This window comes from Tympanuchus pallidicinctus, unplaced genomic scaffold, assembly GCF_026119805.1.
Source record: "Tympanuchus pallidicinctus isolate F22 unplaced genomic scaffold, pur_lepc_1.0 scaffold13, whole genome shotgun sequence".
Lineage (NCBI taxonomy): Eukaryota > Metazoa > Chordata > Aves > Galliformes > Phasianidae > Tympanuchus > Tympanuchus pallidicinctus.
In genome coordinates this window covers 1671192-1691508 of record NW_026294648.1, presented here as the reverse complement: position 1 = coordinate 1691508, position 20317 = coordinate 1671192, and the positions used below count along the sequence as shown (strand labels likewise).

Sequence of the window (20317 nt, the reverse complement as noted above, 5' to 3'; positions counted from 1 at the left end):
GCGAGCTCCGCCCGGCCCCGCCGGGGCCGCTCCGGCCGCCGCCGCCCGCTCCTCCTCGCCGCGGCTCGGGGGGCTCCCGCCGCCCCCTCCCCCGGGCGGTGCCGCGGCCCGGCCCGGGGCGGGGCGGGGGGGCCGGAGCGGGGCCGGGGCGGGCGGCAGCGCTGTCCGACGGCGACACCGCGCGGCGGCGGCTGGATGCGCCCGGAGGTCCGGAGCGGGCGGCGGGGAGGTGGGGGCCGGCAACGCCCCGCTTGCTGCTCCGCCGGCCGCGGTCCGCGTCGTGCCGTGCGGCCGGGGGCCGGGGCGGCCCCCGCCTCCCTGCCGTGGGGGCTCGGTTTTGCTCCATCCCACCGTGAGCGGGAGAGCCAGTCTCCGCCGTCGGGTTCGTTCTGCGAACGCGTGCCTCTCGCCGCTGCCGTCCCGCGGCCGCATCCGTTCTCGGCTCGGCTCTCAGCTCGGCTTAGAAAGTAAAGCCAGAAAGCAGTTTTTAGCGGGGATGCGGTGAGCCGCGGCTGCACCGCGCCGTCGGACGGTCTTCCCAGGGAGAGGGATGTTGGCCCGAGCGCTGCAGTGTTCGTGAGCCATTTGGCGAACACCCTCACTGATATCCTGTGACTTTGTCAGCTCGGGAAGACTTAATCCACGTGTATAGCAACAAATGAAAGGCAATTGGACTCATGAAAGGTTCCTTCCTTCTGAACTATTCTATTCTGTTCTGTCCTATCCTGTTCTGTCCTTTCCTATCCCTTGGGTGAACCCGCTGGATTCTATACAGTTTTGCAAATATGTTCTACCTATACCAAACATCTTTCTCTACAGCCTTTTGTGTCCGTGCCCATGACCCACCTGCAGTATGGTGCAGCTCCCACAGAAACGTCCTTTCATCAGCTCTCAACTTCCAAGTAGTCTGGTCTGTGCTGTTTTCACCACTTTAAGGCACTTCCAGACGTGCTTTGGACATGGAGAGCTGGGCTGTGATTTCCAAGGACCTCGGCTCGAATGCAGGTGCCTTGGGCTTGCTGGCTGGTGAAACTAAGGAATTCTGGCTGAAGTCAAGGGCAAAGCTGCGTTTTCAACAGATGTGTGTGATGCCATCTCCTCTCCTCCAGCTGGGAGGCTTTCAAGAGTCCCAGCAAACCCACACCAGACTGACCATCTCCTGCCAGCATCCAACCCGCTTGTGCTGCCCCAGCCCCCCATTGAGCTGGCTGCCCCATGGGGTCCTGCCCTATGGTGCCAATGTGCAGTTGCTGAGTGACTTGGTGGGGGGATGCAGAGTGCCACAAACCCACTGCTCCCCACAGCTGCAAAGCAGCTTTTGCTTTATGGGGAATGTCCTGGGCAAGAGCACCCATGGGAGCGTCAATACTGCCCAAGAAAGTCTTTGGCCTCACTTATGTTACATGTATACATATGTACATACATATTTATTTAGTAGCGGTGCAGCTTTAAAATAATGAAGTGAGAGATGTTTTTTCACCTGGTGACTTCTTTCTGTGCAAAACAGAGCTGCACCAAGCCGTCTGTTCCCCAGCACACAGCCCTGGTGAGCAGCTTTGCGCAGCTCTGCTGGGCGCATCTGCACCGTTACAGCAACACATCTCCTGTGACACTCAGCAGAAATTATGATAGATGGAGTGAGCAACTGTTTTCATCGGTGGAGCAATTGAGATGGATCGCTCTCGGGCTGTTTCCTCCCACCTTCCTGCTAAATGGACTCTTCACAGTTTCAATTAAGATGAAGCTGGTGCGCCAGGAACCAGTGGCAAGGAAAGAAAGGGAGGTGGACGGATCAGTAAGACCTTCCTAATTACGCTTTGCCAGAACCTCTGACATAAATCGTGCCGAAATAAAAACATTCAGGCTCCTTTGATTGTGCAAGAACTGCGAATGAGATCACAGGAGAAGGAGATCAAATGAGGATCAGCAAGCAGAATTCCATGCTTCCCAAAGCACACATGGCACACACACACACCGAGAGGAAGATGGAGCAGAACGCACCTGGTGCACACAGGGCTGCCTTCCTCTCCACCTTCCCCGCCGTGCTCAGCTCAGGAAGAGTTAACCAGGTGTATGGCAGCAAATGAAAGCTTGCATAATTGAAAGATAGCTGAGGCATTAATCTTCCTTCTCAGTACCGTGAGTCCTCTTTAAAAAGATTATTTTGTCTTCAGAGACAGCTTTAATGCTACTTAATGAATCGCTTATAAATGAAGGATTCTTTCCCCTGTACAGAGATGGGCTGACTGCTGCACTGATTTTTGTCAGTGTAAAAGAGACCATTCACGTGTGAGTGACTCTTCACTCACATGAAGATAATGGCTGCTCTCCACAAATACACTGTGCTGGTTGGTGTAGTTGGGGCCAATTTTGCCCGTCCTTTTGGCTGAGCTCAGTGGCAGGACGCACCCACATCCCTTAGCTGGCTCTGTGCAGCTCGTCACCTTTTGACTCCAGAAATGGTTTTTAGGAGGGACAGCTGCAGAGGGGCCTGGCCTTGGGCACCTGTAGGGATGGAGCCCCACAGCTTCTCTAGGCAGGAGCAAAGCAGGAGCTCATAACCTGCCATCAGGGCGCTCTGCAAGGTGCATGCATCAAACCATAAAGGAAAAGGCTGTTATGCACACAGTTTGTGTGGCTCCACTGGCAAATAACCCCAGTGCTTCTGACACATGTAAAGAGCATGCAGTGTTTCAGTGACCCAAACCTTGTTCTGATTGCAGGGTCACAGCCTGAATGGGGGCATGCTGTGAGCACCCCGCTGCCTTCAGCAGGTCCAGCTGTGCTCCTCTGGAATGCAATGGCTTTGTGAACGGTGTTGTTGTATCCCACCCAAAATCTCAAATGGGAGCACCTCTCCCACTCATCTCATCGCTCAGCATCTGGGTGAGGAGTGGCCCAGAGCTTTAGTTTCTGAGCAAGAAAATTGTTCCTTCTACATTTGCCCTACAGCAGACAAGTCGTTCAAGGTGCTCAGTGCTCCTCAGAGGACAATAAACAAAGAAAAAGGAAAGCCTGCCCATGGCAGCCTGTCCCTGGAGAGTGGCACAGCGGCCCTGCTTGTTGTCAGGATCTGCCTTTAGCAGGAGCGCAGGAAGAGCAGGCATCGTCCTCACATCTGAGCCCAAATGCAGCACCTGGACAAGTGTCTGCATGGGGCTGGCTGTGGACAGGGCTTGCTCATGGCACTGAGACTTCCTGAGCAACAAGAGGAAAATATTAAAAATGAAGAATTTAATAGAGAGAGCACTTGATATTGTTCCCATTGAGATTTCTGGCAGCTCCTTTCCATCGCTCACTTTCCTGTCCCTTTTGCAGCAGGGATGCTGCTGCTCGCACAGCCCCAGCACTGGTGCCCACAGGGATGCTGCAGGGTGGCTTGCCCCATGATTGTCAGCCCCCTCCTCCCCAGCTCCTCTGCCATTTCTTCCTTCTAAGGCTTCCTACCTTAGCCTGGTATCCTGTCCTGTTCAGGGGGAGCTGGAGGTGCAACTGTTGGGCACACCAAGGTCTCACCTGGTTTTCCTCCAGCTGCATTCAGAACAGAGACTTAATCTCGTACCCTGGCTGTGCTTCAACCCCAATAAAAGAGACATGGGCACATGTCTTATGTTGCCAAGGGGCAATAAAAGAGGCTTCATGGGGATACAGGACAGGGAAACCTTGGGTACCCCCCAACTGCAGGCATTTCTCTTGCCCCACTGCCTTGTGCAGCACAAAGCTGCAGCCCCAGCACCTTCCCCAGCCCCACAGCGCAGTTGGGCCAGCCAGGCTCCCTGTGCCTGCTCACCCAGCCTGATGTACCATCACTCCCGACAACATCCTCCCTCTTCCACTGGTACAAAGCCAAGGCTGAAATTGCCACGCTCATTTCTGTGAGGGGAGAAACAAGTGACTGAAGCAAGGAGACCCAAAGGGAGCCTTGCCCCGCACACTCCCTTGCTGCAGAGGTGGCAGGAGCAGGGACTCTGCAGCACCACAGGCACCCAGCTCCAAGCTTCTCACCGAGGCCATTGGTATGCTGGGGGGGCTCTATTCGGCTGGCTCTTAATTGCACAACAAGCAGCACCACTGCACCCACAGCAAGGGGCTCTGCTACCTGCAGCTGCTCGCAAAAGCCTCTTTTCTTCATCCTCATTATAGGAAATAGCCTGCACGGATCCAGCCACTGGTGGAGACGTTTCCTCTTATGAAGTGTATTGCTTTCTGCTGTCAATTACGAGCAGAGTGCTCTACAGCCTGCTGCAAATTGCTGGGTGAAAGCATAAATAGGAGTGCAGGGCCCTGATTGCATTCCTGGTGCCAGACTCGCTAAAACAGCTGATGGAAATGCAGAGGTCAGGAGAAACAGAGTGTGTCACCAGAGGCCCCAGCACAGCCAGAGCCCTACAGGACTGCAGGCACAGCCAGAGGCGGCCGAGCGCCTTTTCCATTTCTCTGCTGGCCACATTTTGGTCAGTGACCTCCCGGACCCCGGTGCTCCCAGTACCCTCCCCATGGAATCTCCATCAGGAAACCTCCCACACCACACCAGCTCCGTGCAAAGCCCAGCAGTGTTTCTGCAGCTCTGCAGGTCAGCATTAAACCCACCAGCAGTGCTCCTGCCCACCGCAGCCAGGCCTTGCCCAGAGAAGCCCCCAGCCCCAACACTGCTGGGGACTCATCTCCTGCTCCTTGTGGGCATCCCACACGTCTCCCACCTGGGACAGCTGCCTCCTTTGGGTTTCTTTCAGTGGAAAAGCTCACCTTGATCAGTAGCTGCGCTTACCTTTACAGCAAGATGAAAGTCACGCTTGAATTCTTGTGGCTTTACAGAGAAGCAAAGAGGCTCTGAGCTGCCGGTGTCTGCATCCTGCTGCTCTGCTCTGCCACAGGCACCCTGGCCTCAGCTTTATGCAGCCACACAGAATCCAGAGCCAGGCTTCATAGCAGGTGTGAAATTTCATTTAACAGGGCTTTAGAAAAGGGAGATGGGAAGAGGAGAAAAGGGAGAGACTTGCATGTCTCAGGTTCACTCCACACCCCTGAAACTCTGCCTGAAGGAAGCAAACTTGGAGCTTCAAATCTAGCTGTGAAGTCTTACAGATTTGGCACACCAAAAACAAAACTCTGGTGGGCAGCACTGCCCCATGTCACGCTGCATGGAGGGGCAGCTCCTGGCACCTGGGCAGGAGGCAGATCCCGTGTGGGGGCACAGCTCCTAGGGAGCAGGGCAGAGGGCTGTAACCCAGACATCACTTCCACAGCAGGAGTAAGTTGCCAGGGATATTTAGAGTTTGTGTATGTCTTACATTTGTATATATATAAAGACTGACAAGGCATTTCTATATATGCAGTGTGAGCAGGGTGTTGCTATAGTGATCTTAATTTCACATTCCTTATGTTAAGCAGAAGACTGCAAGTTGTTTGGCACCGGGACTGTCTCTTTGTCATGGTGCGTGCAGCACTCAGCCCAGCAGGGCTCTGGTCTCTTCTGGAGCTATGGAAATAGAAATCATTGCAAACAATAATGCTGCCATCACAGTGCAGCAGCCTCAGATGCAGAGTCCTTTAAAGAAGGGAAACAAAAAAAAGAGATGCAGAAAGCAAAAGAGACAGCATGTACAGCCAAACCAGGCCGCAGAACCCATGCTATGGTGGGAGACTCGGCTGGCAACCCTGGCAACATTGTGGGCATCATTGGACTGTGCTTGGTTCTGCCTCTCCTAAGGAAGAAACCTCCTCAGCCTCTCCAGAACAGCAAAAGTAGACAGGACTCTGTTAAGTTGTAATAAAGCAAAGCTCCCGGGCTCCTCGCTTGGGACCTCCGGCCACCAGTAGTCTCTGTAGGGCACAGCAACAGGTCCTGCAGCCATGGCAGGCAGATCACTGTGAAATCATCATCTATCAGGGTTAAACGTTACGTATTTCCTCCCTGCCTTCCCTGGCAGGGCTGCATCCAGGTGCTTTGTGTTTCTTCCTCTGCAAAGAAAAACTTGGGGCAGTCACTGATGGTAGGCCAGCTGTGTGGCAGCGGGGCATGGGAGGTAAGAGTTGGGGAATCTGGGGAGGGACGGGCAGGCATTACTGTCATCCCCAGACTTAAACAAGTGGAGGGTGTCACATGAAACTGCACTGCTTTGACATTCGGAGTGGGAAATATTTACCTTGAGTGCAGAAATAGATGTTATGCTCTATGAGTCATATCAAAGCTTTTATGCAGAAAACTCCTCTCTTGGATGAATATGGTGGTATTTCTCATCATGGCCCTGATCCAGCCGATCTATGTGCAGAGCTGAAGGATCAGGCAAGGCCACGTTCTCCAGACGATCTGTTGATGGGATGAGCTCTTCCAGAGAGCTGGCTGACACCTGCACCTCCCGCTGCCCACACATCACCAGGGGAAGAGCTGGGTACCCCCAACCCTGCACCCCACCGCCAGCACACCTGGCACACACAGCCCTGCACCCACGTGAGGGATGTGGATGCACTCTGCCACCAGCACTCGCAGCACAGACAGCCCGAGGCAGGCCCCACGTTAGGGAAGTGGATGTGCATCCACTCGTGGGCAGCGTGAGCCCTCACTACGTGGGGCTGGGTCCTTTGCCTGCAGGAAAGGCTGGGGCACAGCCAGAGCACAGCTGCTGGTGATTTATTTGGGAAGAAGCCTCATTTCTCACTGATCGCATTAGAAGCGCAGGATGGATTATTGCATGGAGTAACCCTGATAGCTGAGAAATTCAGCGTATGCAAATGTGAGACTTAAACAGCTCTTTCTACATAAGATTAGCCAGCACAGTGACATCTCTGTGATGTGGCACCAGCAAACAAACCAGTATGTAAGAACAGAGCCTTTGCCACAAGCCAAGGCACACAATCTACTGCCATCCACAAATGCGGCTCATCCCCATAAGCACAGCTCTCTGCACTCCTGCTCATCCTGCTGTACGGCTCTGTGCCAGCAGGTGCTCACCAAAAGGATTCTACACAGCTGAAACCATGGCGTGGTGCTGCTGGCAGCACCCAGGAAGCCTTCTGTCAGCCCTAACCTCAGCCCAGAGGCAGCCTGGCCTCTTTCCCCTCCTCCAGCCCCACAGAGCTCAGCGTTAGAGACAGGAGTGAAGACAGGAGGGGAACGGTACAAAACTCACAGCTCCCCCAGCATAATGCTGCCCACTGCCCGGGCTCTCCTGGTGCCAGGCTGCAGCCAGCCCTCTGGGAACCCGGTGGGACGCAGCACTCACAGCCCATCCCCAGCCAGGATGCAGGCAGGAGCCGTGGCCAGGCACCTGGCATGGGTGCAGCAGGTCCTGGGCTGCCCGGGATGTTCAGGGCTGCTCGGGATGCTGCGCAATTCGAGACAGTCGCCTGAAGATGGCAAGCCAACACTGCTGCTTATCATACATGCAAACAACCCTGCTGGAGGAGGAAGGGGCTCCCTGCAAATATCGGGACTATATTTCCTTCTCAGCCCGTGGAATGCCAGAGCAGAATTTAAATTGCAGTGTTTATCAAGGTCTGAGCCATTCCCTCTCCTCCTCTTTGTTCAGCGCTGCCCAGCTAACAGAACTGCACGTGGCACACCTGGTACTGCACCAGTCCTTGCGCCTGAATGCAAAGTCTGAGGAAAAAATTGCAACGCATCCATTGGCACCAGGGAGCCATAGAGCTAGTGTGTGCATGCAATAATTTATCCTAAGCCTTCTAGTGGCATTTTATGTCTTTTTGCTGTGTGCTATTACAGCTTTGATTACTCCATTTTTATGTTTGTCAGCACAGCATATGGGTGAGATAATTTGTATTCAAAGTATTAAACTGGCAATGTAAATTATTAAAGACCCAATTCATAAAAGCATTACACACTACATGCAGATCACTTCCCCTCAACTCTTCTCTCCTCTCTCCATTTCACAGACCTGACTTAACCAAGGGCAGCCAGCAGCCCTGGGCACAGGGGGACCCCGCAGAGCAGACCTGGGACAGGAACGCAGCCCCATGCAACTCGCTCCTCCCCACGTGCCTGCTGTCCCCTGCGTCTCATTTTGCAGTCTCTGAAGATACAGTGGAGAAGAACACGTCTCCCCATCTTCTCCATTTGCTATGGAGCACCCTGTGAAAGCTGCTGCTCCTGCCAGGAAATGCAGCATTTCAGCTGTAGCCCCTGCACTGAGGGGTGGCTGATTCCGGCGGCTGTTCACCAGATCATACGCAGCACCATCATATTGAGCAGATGCAGTCTTCTGTTTTTCTCATTACTGAGATTTACTACCTTATAAGCTTATTATTTTCGGAGGCTTTAGGCTCTCCTCCGAGGCTGAGACAAGGGGAAGGCAGCATCCCAGCCATAAGAGCATCCCCAGCACAGCCGTTTGTGGCCCCAGTGCTCCACCATGCCCTGCAGCTAGGGCAGAGCAAGGCACCGAGTGAAGGTGCTGTGTGCTCTCACACCTGCACACACCGTGGCTCACTACAAAGTGCAGGCAGGATGAAAGCAGGGGCAAAGCAAAGTGCCGGAGGTGAAGGAGGTGAATGGAGGAACATTCTCCCAACTGGCTAAGATGCATGAACAGAGATGACTTTTGGAAGGAAAAAAAAACAACAACAAAACGAGGTAAACAAACAAGCAAAACAAAAGCAAAATAGTCGAGCCACTATTTGGCTATTTCTGTTCACGTGAATTCCTTTTCCAATATTTTGCTTTCAAAACCATTTTTTTAATTCCCATTTCATCACCAAAGAAAAGAAAGACAACCTCCAACCTGCCCCCGTCCCCTGCTCTGGGCAGAGCCAGGAGTTAGGCTTGAACATGGCCCCCCCAACGTGGGGCACTTGATGCTGTGAATGGAAGCCCACACGAGGTGCCAGCTGGTGCTGGTGCCGCTGCTTCTGCCCAGGGCCGGTGGCAGCGCTCAGCACAAGCAGGGCCAGCAGAGCCAAGCACAGCCCTGCTGCTTCCTGAGGGTGAGCTTCCAGCACGTCGATTGTGTCGGTCATGGCTTTCTCATTAAATGCAGGGAACTCTGGTGGGGAGGGGTTGCTGTACACACAGCACAACTAACTGGTTTCAGAGCAGCCCAACAATAGCTGTGCCCAGTGGCCAGCCAAGCCGCCCCCAGCACAGCAGGCTTCCAGATGTCCAGCCTTCCTCCCACCCCAGACTCCTAATCCCCTACTTTGTCTGAGCTCTGGCTGATTTCTGATGCATTCAGCTTACCCAGCTGCTAGTGAACATCTGAATATTTCCCCCTTCCCTCTCACATTTCACCTTGGAGGAGAAGCACTTCACCATCCCCAGCTCCGCCTTTATCAAGGCAATTAGTCCAACACAAAAGCGGTGAATGGGACCATGAGAAGATCACTGGCCTGTAAAATCCCCAATATTTCAAGACAGGCTGAGGCTAAATATGACTGCTTCTTTTTTTAAAAAAAAAAGAAAAGGGTGAGTAACCAGAGTGCTGACCTTTCTGATCACAATGCAAAAGAAACAACTCAGCAGATCCACAAAGATACAAACCAGCTACCAGAACGTAAAGGAAAGTTTACAAACACAGCAGCTGTAATTCCTTCCATAACATCGGAGGACCAAAGTTTGCGAGGAACAAAAGGAAATGATTAACAGGGGAAATATGCGTGGTACAAAAAAGACTTTTTAGTCCAAAAAGGGATGTCCATATTTAGAAACGCTTGATTCTTGTCGTCAGGGCCCTGCTTTTCCTGAATGCATTTCTCCTCCGTGAAAGAAAGAAGTCACAAAGGGAGTTTGTGGGCTGCTCTGTCACGTGTGCACAGTGCGCTGCTTATGTGCCTCGAGGAACAGGGGAAAAATGCAAAGACTGCACAGCAAGTAAACAAATAAGCAGAAACTTCTTGTTCTTATTTGGGAGATGGCTCCTGCCAAAAGCAAGGTGGCAGATGTGCCTTGGCACTCCTTGCTCGCATCTCCCACCGCCAGCGTCCCACAGGTGCCACCGTCACCCCCAGCCAACAAGCAGCATGAGCAACAGGCCTAGTGAGACAGCTGGATGCCAGCTCCTCAGGGCTTATCCCAGTCTCACAGCAGCCCTTGAAGAAAGGGCTCTCTTTAAGGCTGTCACTGATATCTTCAACTTGCGGCTTGCTCAGAAAAACAGAATCACAGAATTGTAGGGGCTGGAAGCAACCTCTATAAATCATCAAGTCCAACATCCCTGCCAAAGCAGGCTCCCCAGACCAGGTTGCACAGGTGGGCATCCAGGCAGGTCTTGAACATCCTCAGAGAAGGAGACTCCACAACCTCTCTGGGCAGCCCATCCTAGTGCTCTGTCACCCTTACTGTGAAGAAGTTCTTATGCACATTTGTGCAGAACTTTGTATGCTTGTTTGTGGCCATTTCCCCTTGCCCATGCACCTCTTAGGAAAGTCTGGCCCCGTCCCTTTGCCTCCTGCACCCTAGATATTAATAGGCATTGATCAGATCCTCTCTCAGTCTTCTTTTCTCAAGGCTGAACAGACCCAGGTCACTCAGCCTTTCCTCATAAGAGAGATGCTCCAGGCTCTTTAATATCTTTGTGGTCCTCTGCTGGACTCTCTCTAGGAGATCCCTGTCTTATTTGTACTGAGGAGCCCAGAACTGGACACAGTACACCAGGTGAGGCCTCATCAGGTAGAGCAGAGGGGGAGGATCACCCCCCCTTGACTTGCTGGCCACGCTCTTTTTAATGCACCCCAGGATGCCACTGGCTGCCTTGGCCACCAGAGCACACTGCTGGCTCATGGCCAACCTATTTCTACCAGGACCCCCAGGTCCCTCTCCACAGCGCTCCCCTCCAGCAGCTCATCCCCCAGCTGTACTGGTGCACGTGGTTATTCCTCCCTAGGTGCAATACTCTATACTTGCTCTTATTAAAGCTCATCTGGTTCCTCTCTGCCCAACTCTCCAGCCTGTCCAAGTCTCAATGAATGGCAGCACAGCCTTCTGGTGTGCCAGCCTTTCCTCCCAACCTCATATCATCAGCAAACTTGCTGAGAGTGGCTGTTATACCCTCACCAAGGTCACTGATAAAGACATTGAACAAGACTGGATCCAACACTGACCCTGAGGAGCACTGCTAAAAACAGACCTCCAACTGGACTCTGTGCCACTGATCACAACCCTCTGAGCTCTGCCAGTCAGCCAGTTCTTAACCCACCTTACTGTCCCATATATTCCACACTTCCTCAGCAAAACTCCCAGCAGCTTGTGCTCCAGAGCACGAGGCGCTGACAGCGGGAGGGGCAGCAGCCCAAGCCCACGGGCACCCTGATGAGCCCTCAGGAGCCCCAGCTTCAGGCTGGGTCATTGGCACCGGCCTGGAGCCATCCCACACCTCCCCTCATCTCATCGTACCCATACTGGCCTGGCAGGTGTCAGGTGCTGAGGGCCACTCCAGCCACAGATCGCCAAACACAGGCTGGAGCCCTCCTGACAAAAAGAGGCAGAGGCACACACAGCACTCTCCCTGCCAGGCACGTGGCTGTTTGACCCATGCTAGGTTGCAAGCTAAAACACGCTCAGAGAGCAACTGCTTGGTGGCCAGGTCCTCTCTGCTTCACTCCACAGTGTGGCTGCAATTTGCAGTCCAGTTCATTGCATCACAGTCCAGCAAACTGGAGGTCCAAAGCTGCGAGCATCCAGCTGTCAGCCAATGACATGCAGCCAGTGGCAACCCTCACACCTCGCTGCTGCAATAAGCATGGGTAGCCAACAGCTGGCCCGACACTGAGAGCAGACAGAGATGTGACTGCTGTGCCCCCAGGACGCAGGCTCCCACCTTCCTGGGGATTTCTGCTAGAGCTACTTGCTGCCGATTGATTCCGTGTGCATTTGGATCTTGATTTTTAATGAATGTTACGACAGAAAAACCAATGTGCTGCTTCCTCACACACGCATTAGGGTACCGACACAAGCAGCAGGAAACGATCTCATAGCACTGCCTTTGCTGAGGGCCACCCCCTGTGTTGGGGCTGCGCTGAAGCGGTTCCACCTCAGAGCCCGCCCAAGTCCCAGGGCGTGCATTCAGCTCACACAAAACATTTACCAGACTTCAAACGGATTTACAATTGTATGGGCTACAGAGCAGCAGGAGAGCGTGGCCTTGCAGCCCCAGCTCTCACTGCCACACTGCGGGGCTGAACTGGGCGAGGGGCAGGCTGTACCCTGCATTACAGCAGCCCGTCCATGCCACACCTTCCCCAGGCAGCTTGGTTTGAGGACACGCTGCATTTTGGCAGTGTGCTCTCAGGACGGAGCTGCAGCACCACGCACACACGCTGCACGGCAAGGCAGGTTGGAGCCTAGGGCCTCTGCCTGCTCTGCACCTCCACACGCAGTGCCCGCAGGTGATCTCCTTTCAGCAAAGGCTGCTCCATCTCTGCAACTCCGTATCTCAGGCATCCAGAGAGAGGATCCAACCAGCCCAGCCACCATCTGCCTTCCCAGAAAGGCAAACGGGTCCCACAGCTGCTGCACAGGCTGACTAGCTCCCCTCGAGCAGGCGCAGGGGATGCAGCAGAGCACATTTTGGGAATGAAAGACGTTTAGTAGCCAGCTCCAGTAAAGTCACACAAGGCGAAGTCCCCCTCCATCCCTCCCCTCAGAACTATTTCATTGTTACCCTTCTCTATGCAGAGTGAGACAATAAGAGACACACTTACTCTGCACAGCTTTGGAGTAAAGTTAAGCAAGGAGCTTCAGCTGCACAGCCGCCCAAAGCAGAACCGTCTGTTTGGAACACCACAAGCGTGTCAGAGCATTCTATCAAATCAACTGAGCCGTGTGAAACTGAGCAGTTCCCAGTATTTCAGATGACAACATCTCTGAACACAAATCAGCGGTGGTGGAGCAGGGGAAAAATCCCACATTATTTATATACATCCACACTGTGGTATTTATCAATGGCAGAGCACCAAGGGGACAGACGCACCAGCACTGCATCTGCAGTACCCAAATTCAAGTCCCCAGAGTCCTGCACTAGCACTGTCTCGAGCAGCATCCCCCAGGCATGCCGTATTTCAGGAATTTGCCAAGCAGGAACAGGTAGTACCTATGGCCCAAGACCTCCATCGAGCCCTGCAACTTGACAGATTTCCAATGTAACAAAGACAAAGAGGTGTCAGCTCCAGCTCTTATTTGCTAATACTATCAATAGGGACTCAGCTCACTAGCAGTTAATTCAAAGCCAAGCTCGATTTGCACAGCAGTGATCTACACTAATTCCCATATGTGGCTAAGGGGAGATTTTGCCAACTAGACAATAGGAACAGCATTAAAGCTCCTGAAACGATGCCATCGCTTTTCTCTTCTGCTCCACCACTTCCCATCAAATTTCCACGTCCTGGCATCTCCAGTCTTCTCCCTCATGACACAAGAGGCACAGGAAAGGCAGGGAATACGAGGGTACCTGTTTCTTTCCCAGGCACAGTTTTATTCAGCCTTTTAAAGCACAACTTCCCATAAAATGGGAGCCAATTTCACACTTCTTCTATTGTAGTTCTTTAAAGACATTTAAGAATTGCCATAATTAAGCAATTACAGAAGAATTTCCCAGATCCAACCAACACTAAACCATAATAAAAAAAATAATAAAAATCACCACGTATGGCTATATTCCATGAAAGTTCCTGACTTGTTTTTGCTCTCAGGTCCTACCCTATCTCAACATTAGACCAGCGTTTCGCCAAGATACCGCAGTTATCGAGAGGTCACAGAAAGCCAGACACAAGCCCAGTCAGGAGATGAGGATGTCTCTCCTCACCAGCATTGCTTCTCCTGCCTGCAAGCCTGGCCCTCGTGCATCTGCAGTTGGGCTCAGACGGAGCGGTGGCAGCACCCATCCCACACAGCAGTTCTCGCCTGCCAAGCGGGTGGCACACGGCAGCACACATCTGACGGTGTCACCAGGAGCACGTCTGCGAGCCCACCTCCTCCTGGCCCTCGGCAGATGGGCTGCGAGCCACAGCCAGAACGTGAGGGACAGGGTCAGAGCCACCGGCCCAGGACTGAGCAGGACAGCTCGACCCCAGGCTGCGGGACACCCTGCTGGAATTGGGAAGATGGGGTCTGCGCTGCAGTCAGTGCCACCGGGGGGGGAGAGGGATGCCATGCCCTGCCCCGCAGCACCCGGCCGCCTGGTGACACTGGGAAGGGCACGGAGCGAGCTCCTGCAGCACACTCCTAGTGCAGCAGCCAGCCTGGGGGCCTCGCTCCTGCCCAGGGTTAAGATGCTAGAAAAAAAACCACAAGTCTGAAACAGTTTAACACAGGACAAAAAAGGCACATTTTAATATGTACAGCAATGCATTTGGGCTATAAATTTACCCAACACAACTGAAAAAAAAAAAAAAAAAAAAATCCAAACTATGCTTTTATACTTATTCCATAGTATCAGCCTCATTCCTAGCCACCTACCTTTCTCTGCATCTCTGAATGCTGCTATATACACACACAAACAAACAATTACGTCATGAATGTTCATTTAGGCTCCCAAGTTCAAGTAATAAAGTTCAAACTTGCATAGCATCTTATGCCACTCAGCCATAAACAGTTATGATTGCATATTAGCTGGAGCAGCCATCTCTTTCAATTCAGCCAGTTTTGGCTGGCCACCATTTATTTTTATTTTTAATCCTTGAGTCAGAATGTTTCCTAAGTCACCAGCCCTGAGGGATGCCACAGACTTCGAAATGAACCTCTTGCTGTTGTTAAGATCCTTTTAAACCAGAAATTTAGAGTGTTGTCAAGAACAGTTTTAAAAATGTAATACTGTTTATTTTGCTTCAAAAACATTTCAGCATTCTAAACATACAAAAAAAACAGAACGTTGCAAATTTGTTTAAGTACAGAGTGTTTTTGAACTTCAGTTGCTGCACTGGCTCTTCACTGAGTTGGCGATGAAGAGATGTCTACAGTTTCAGTTTAAAAACTACCGCACTTAACTAAAAAAATCCGTACACTTCTCATGCCAGCTGAACCCCCTTCCACAACTAAGAATGGCAGCAGAATGCTATTTCACTATATACAGAAAGACAACTTTAAGCTAAATGGACGCCCACTGTAGTGTAAATAGATCTACCCTCACAGTGCATGCTTCGGGCCATGGCACCCCGGGGAACGTACGGCCTCTCCAGTAATCACTGCTCCTCTAAGGCATCATAACTCTAAGCATGTACCACAAGAATCTGTCTAGTTTTTACAAACTATAGATATGTACAGTTTATAACCCAGGATTTTCTAGCCAATAACCATATAGTAACACCACCTTACAAATTAAAAAAATGCTTGAAACATTTTTAAATGCTTTGTTACACCAACAGCAAAGTGCACAGAGTTAGGAGAACACTAGAGGGCCTTTTCATTTTAAAAATGTTTGGAAATATGTACAACTTTGATACAGTTTCAGGGTGCTCATTACACCCATGGCCACTTCATGTAAACCAGTTACAATTTCTAGAGCACTTTTAGAAACTACAACGCGATCGGAATCCAAATTTTTTCTTTTTTAATTAAGCCTAATAAGGGCAAGAGACACCATCTCAAATGAGAGGTGCTGCATTTACGGTGTTTCCCCTACTCTATGGTATTCACATGGAGACAAGTATTGTACAGTTTTATTCGTCATCATCATCTTCATCCTCCTCTTCTTCATCCTCCTCCTCCTCTTCGTCTTCTTCCTCTACCTTTTTCCGAGCAGCTTTGGTTGCCGCTCCCTTTGCGCCATCAAACTTTCCTTTAGACTTGTAGTCTGCAACATCCTGCAAAGTCAAGGGGATGTCTTAATTTGCTCTAAGTGCCAAACACCCAGCATTTGCACAGCGGTGCACGTTAGTGGAGGGGATTGTCTTCCTGCAGCCGCGGCCCCGGAGGGCAGGCAGCCCTGCGCCCCATGCTCATCATTACTTGTCTGAGGGTAAGGGAAGCCAACCTCTTGTCACTTTCCTGCTAGCAGGACACAGCTCCCCTAACAGCACGGCAAACTCTCTGCTGAAGCGACAGGTGTGCTTTGCCTGGGGACGTTCCTCCCTGCCGGAACGCACCTGTCTGCTTCTACCTGACTGCAACCTGAGGCACGTCCACTGTGAGAGCTGGGCCCTGCAGCACGCCGACAGTGCCTAACTGCAACAGCTGCAGGCAGCAGAGCCCCCACTGCTCAGCTCTGCCTGCACACAGAGGCACCAGCGAAGGAGAGACGCGTTACAACAGCCTTACCTTCTCGTACTTCTCCTTCAGCTTAGCGGCCTTATTGTTATAAGGCTGCTTTTCACCATCGCTGAGGTTGTTCCACATTTCACCAAGCTTCTTTGCTACATCCCCAATGGATATGCCAGGGTTTGTGGACTTGATCTTGGGGCGGAACTCTGAGCAGAACAGGAAGAAGCCAGACCTGGGGAGAAGCACCAGAGGACAGTGAGCAGCACAGCAGCACACCCCAGCAGCAGCCCCTTCCTGCCACGCAGCACAAAATCCTCACCTACACCTACGAGCGGACAAGTTCGTTTTTTAATTACTTTTTTTTAGTATGTATTTTGATTTTACTGCAGGCCAAACTTGCAGCCTTAAACCTTATCTTGTTTCTATTAAATGTTTTCTATCCCTGTCCGTCTGCAATTCCATCTTCAGTGTACAAGCCTCACTGCAGGCCTGCTGTCCGCATTCTTCACAGCCATGACTTTGAGAGCACTGAGTATCAACAGCTCGGTCAGCACTCGACATGCGCAGGGTTACGGGCAGCCCACAAATCCCACACAACACTCTCACCACCCTCGGTACTGCTATACCTGCAGTACGTCCCACTGACTTCTGTTATGGCAAATAACAGGCTAGTTGTAAGCGCTGCAAGATGAAGTGCAGTAACCCTCTGCACGCCATGCCTCAGGTACTTACGGTGGTCGCTTTGGGGCGTTGGGGTCCTTCTTCTTCTTGCCACCCTTAGCTGGGCCATAGTCCTTCATTTCTCTATCGTATCGTACCTTATCGGCCTTTGCCATTTCATCAAATTTAGCCTTCTCCTTGCTTGACATGGTCTAAAAAACACACAAAAAACACAAGACACCAAGCCATGTGATCACCCAATGGTCAATAGCTGACAAACTTTGAGTACACAAGGCAACACGCGCCAAGTCAACAGAGCCATTTCAGAATGTGTTTGTTTTCTAAGGGACCACTGTGGAGACCAAGGTCCTGGCCAGGACAGCGGCCACAGCCAGCACTGTGAGAGAGGTGGCCAGGTTGGCACAAGAGCTCACAGCTGTTATGGGGGCCAGCAGCACAACATTAGGCAGGGACGCAGCACACAGATCAGAGCAGTAGCAGCATCCTCTTCTGCCCTCAGATGGGCACAGGCAACACAAGCAGGTAACAGGACTAGTCATCACTTCAAATTAAGGTACCTTCCACCTCTCCGAGCACTTCTTAGAGAACTCTGCAAAGTTAACAGGAACCTCCGGGTTCTTCTTCTTGTGCTCCTCGCGGCACGTCTGCACAAAGAAGGCGTAGGCAGACATCTTGCCCTTGGGCTTCTTCGGGTCACCTTTAGCCATCCTGACTCTGTGGGGCAGAAGGGAGAATGGAACGCATGAACCTCAGAACACACGAGCGCACACACAGCGTGCAGCTGTTTGTACATAAACACCCCCAGAAACAACCTGCCCTCACTCACACCTCTCCTCCCACAACACCTCCTGCCATCTCCCACACGGCTCTGCAATTATTCTTCCTCGGGCTTGTGCAGCAGACCCGAGCCAAGCAGAACCCATCACAACCAAAGTTTTACATCCATATGTTTACATTATGCCAAAGAACGGGAGCTGAGCCATTAAGCTCACATACTGCTGCCCACAAAGCACTATTTGGAACCCCGTACGAAGTGTTTGAATCGGCCTCCACAGCAAGGCTCGAACCACACATCCAGCACCAGCTACGCCTCATCCCCTCAGCAGCCCCATCCCCATACTGGGGGCAGCCCCAGGGCCACATGGCTCCCAGTCCACAGGAGCGCCCCAAGCCGTGCACACAGCACGGTTTGGGTGGGTTGCAGGCAGGCGAGTGTGGCAGCCGGCACAAGGCTGGGAGCGGTGCGTGGCTGGGTGCGAGAAGCTCGCTTGGGGACCGATTGCCCCCACCCTACTTGTCTTTCCCTCAGGCAATAAAAATAATCCCGCAGCAACTCTCCCTATTCACGGCTTTCCAACGGTTTGAAAACCCGACTGTTATTGGCGCAACACGGCAAGGTGCCGGCGCGGGGCCGGAGGGCCCGGCCCGCCGCTGCCGCCGCTCGGGGCCGGCGGGGCGAGGCGCGGGACGGGAGGCGCGGGGCGGGCCGCGGCCTGACCGCGAAGTTCGGGGCGCGCAGGCCCGGCGCGTCCCGGCCTCCTCCCGCCATCTTCCGCCCCCGCCGCCAAGGTCACCGGCGGCGGCCGCGGGCACCTGCGGCGAGGCCGGGCCGGCGGCACGGCGGGCGGGCGGAGGGGGCAGCGGCGGCGGACACCGATAATTCATCTTCCATTTTGTGCGCCGCCTCCCGATGAAAGAAACTGCCCCTGAAATACGGCGGGGCGCCGGGCGGGGGGCGCGGGGCGGCGGCCGGGAGCGGCGGGGCGGCGGCACGGCCCGCGGCGGCACGGCCCGGCTCGGAGCGGGGAGCGGGAGCGGCGGCAGCGCCGCGCACCCGGGCCGGCCCCGCTCGCTAAGATGGCTTCTGCCGGCGCCGCGCGCTAACAAAGCCGCGCTCCCCCTCCGCCGCGCTCTGCCCCCGCGCCCGCCGCCCCCGGCCTCGGCCCCGCCGAAACACCGCCCCCGGCGGGAAGGGGCTCCGGGGCGGCCCCACGGGCGCGAGGGTGGCGGGGCCGGGGCGCGGAGCGGGCTGGAGGCGGCCCCCCCCCCCCCCAGCCTGCCTAGCGCAATGCTCTGTAACAAAGGCTCCCGTGCAGCCATTATAGCCGCGGCTCCGCTCCTCCGCGCCGCGAGAAAAAAGTGCCGCGAGCCTCCGGGCGGCCCCCCGCAGCCCAGCCGAGGGCGAAGGGCGCCCGGGGGGGGACGGCCGGGGCCGAAAGCGAAGGGTTTGGGTCCTCGGCGGGGCGTCGGGGGGGAGCGCTCCCCCGCCGCGACCCCCTCCCGCCGCCGCACGTCTTTCTTCCCCGCGCCGCGCTCCGGCGCCAGCCATGTTATGCGCGGCGGGCACGGCGCCGCAGCCGCCGCGAGCGCGGCCTCACGAGCGGCCCGGGCCGGGCCGAGGAGCGGCGACGTGGGCGGACGGAAGGGATCGGGGCGCCGGAGGCGGCGGCCGCGGTCCCGGCGCCGGGCCGGGCGCAGCGCGGCTCCCTGTCACTGCCGGAGCGACAGCCATGTTAATGCGGAGCCCGCGGCGGCACGGCGCCGCGCCGCGCGGCTGCAACTTTCCCCCGCCGTGCCGCTCCCACCCGGGGCACACGGCCGGGGCCGCGCGGCAGCAAGCGGGCGGCGGGAGGATCCCGGCCCAGGCGGGACGGGGCGGCGGCGGCGCGGAGCGGCGGTCCCGCGGCGGGCAGCGACCCTACGGAAGGAACGGGTGGGCGCGGGGCGCCCCGGGGCGCGGGGGGGGGTCCCGGCGGGGTAGCACGCAGGGACGGCTATGGGGCAGCCGCCGCGCCCCACTCCTCCAGCGGCACCAGGCCGTACGCCATGCGTCCCGGCCCCGCAGCGACCCGCGCGAGGGGAGAAAGTTTTGGGGAATTCTTTTTTTAATAAGGAGAAAAAAAAAAAAAAAAAAAAAAAAGCAAGAAAAAAAAAAAAGCGGAAAAAAAAAACCGAAAAAAAAAAAAAAAAGCCCCGGTACAGCGAAAGGAGAAGGGCGAGAGCGCGGGGCAGGGCGGGGCGCGGCGCACAGGGGGCAGCCGCCCCCCGAAAAGTTGCGGCGGGGCCGCACGTACCTGTATTGTTCGCGGCAGTGTGGCAGGAGCTGAGCGCAGGGCACGGCGCGGGCTCGGCGCGGCTCAGCCTCGCGTTGGCTGCCTACGAGAGCGGCCTGATTGGCTGCGGGGCTCCGCCGTTTAAAACAACCTCCTCGCCCGCCGATTGGCGTGCCGCCTCATGAATATTAAGCGCGGCAGCGCGGCGGTTGGCGGGCCCGGGTGAGGTCATTTGTTCAAAACGGGCGCCCGCCGGGGAACGGGGAGCGTGGCCGGCGCGCTCCGGGCGGGGTGACGGGGCGCGCCCCGAAGAACCAACCCCACCACGTGGCCTCGGCGGCTCCGCTACGCGGGTGCCCCCCAGAAGGACGGGGTCGAGTACGGGGTCGAGTACGGGGCCGCCCCCACCGCGGGGGCTCTCGGCGGCGCCGCGCTTTCT

General features: G+C 54.7%; 1 protein-coding gene across 1 annotated transcript; it reads right to left on the bottom strand.

Moving 5' to 3' along the window:
* Positions 1 to 14249: 14249 nt before the first annotated feature.
* HMGB3 (high mobility group box 3) lies at positions 14250 to 20026 on the bottom strand. Its single transcript, XM_052673142.1, has 5 exons — positions 19900 to 20026; positions 17383 to 17539; positions 16877 to 17016; positions 16202 to 16376; positions 14250 to 15747 (listed from the first exon to the last, which is right to left on the bottom strand). The coding sequence occupies exons 2-5, from the start codon at positions 17530 to 17532 to the stop codon at positions 15604 to 15606; spliced, it is 609 nt and encodes a 202-aa protein (XP_052529102.1). The 5' UTR covers positions 17533 to 17539; positions 19900 to 20026; the 3' UTR covers positions 14250 to 15603.
* Positions 20027 to 20317: the final 291 nt, after the last annotated feature.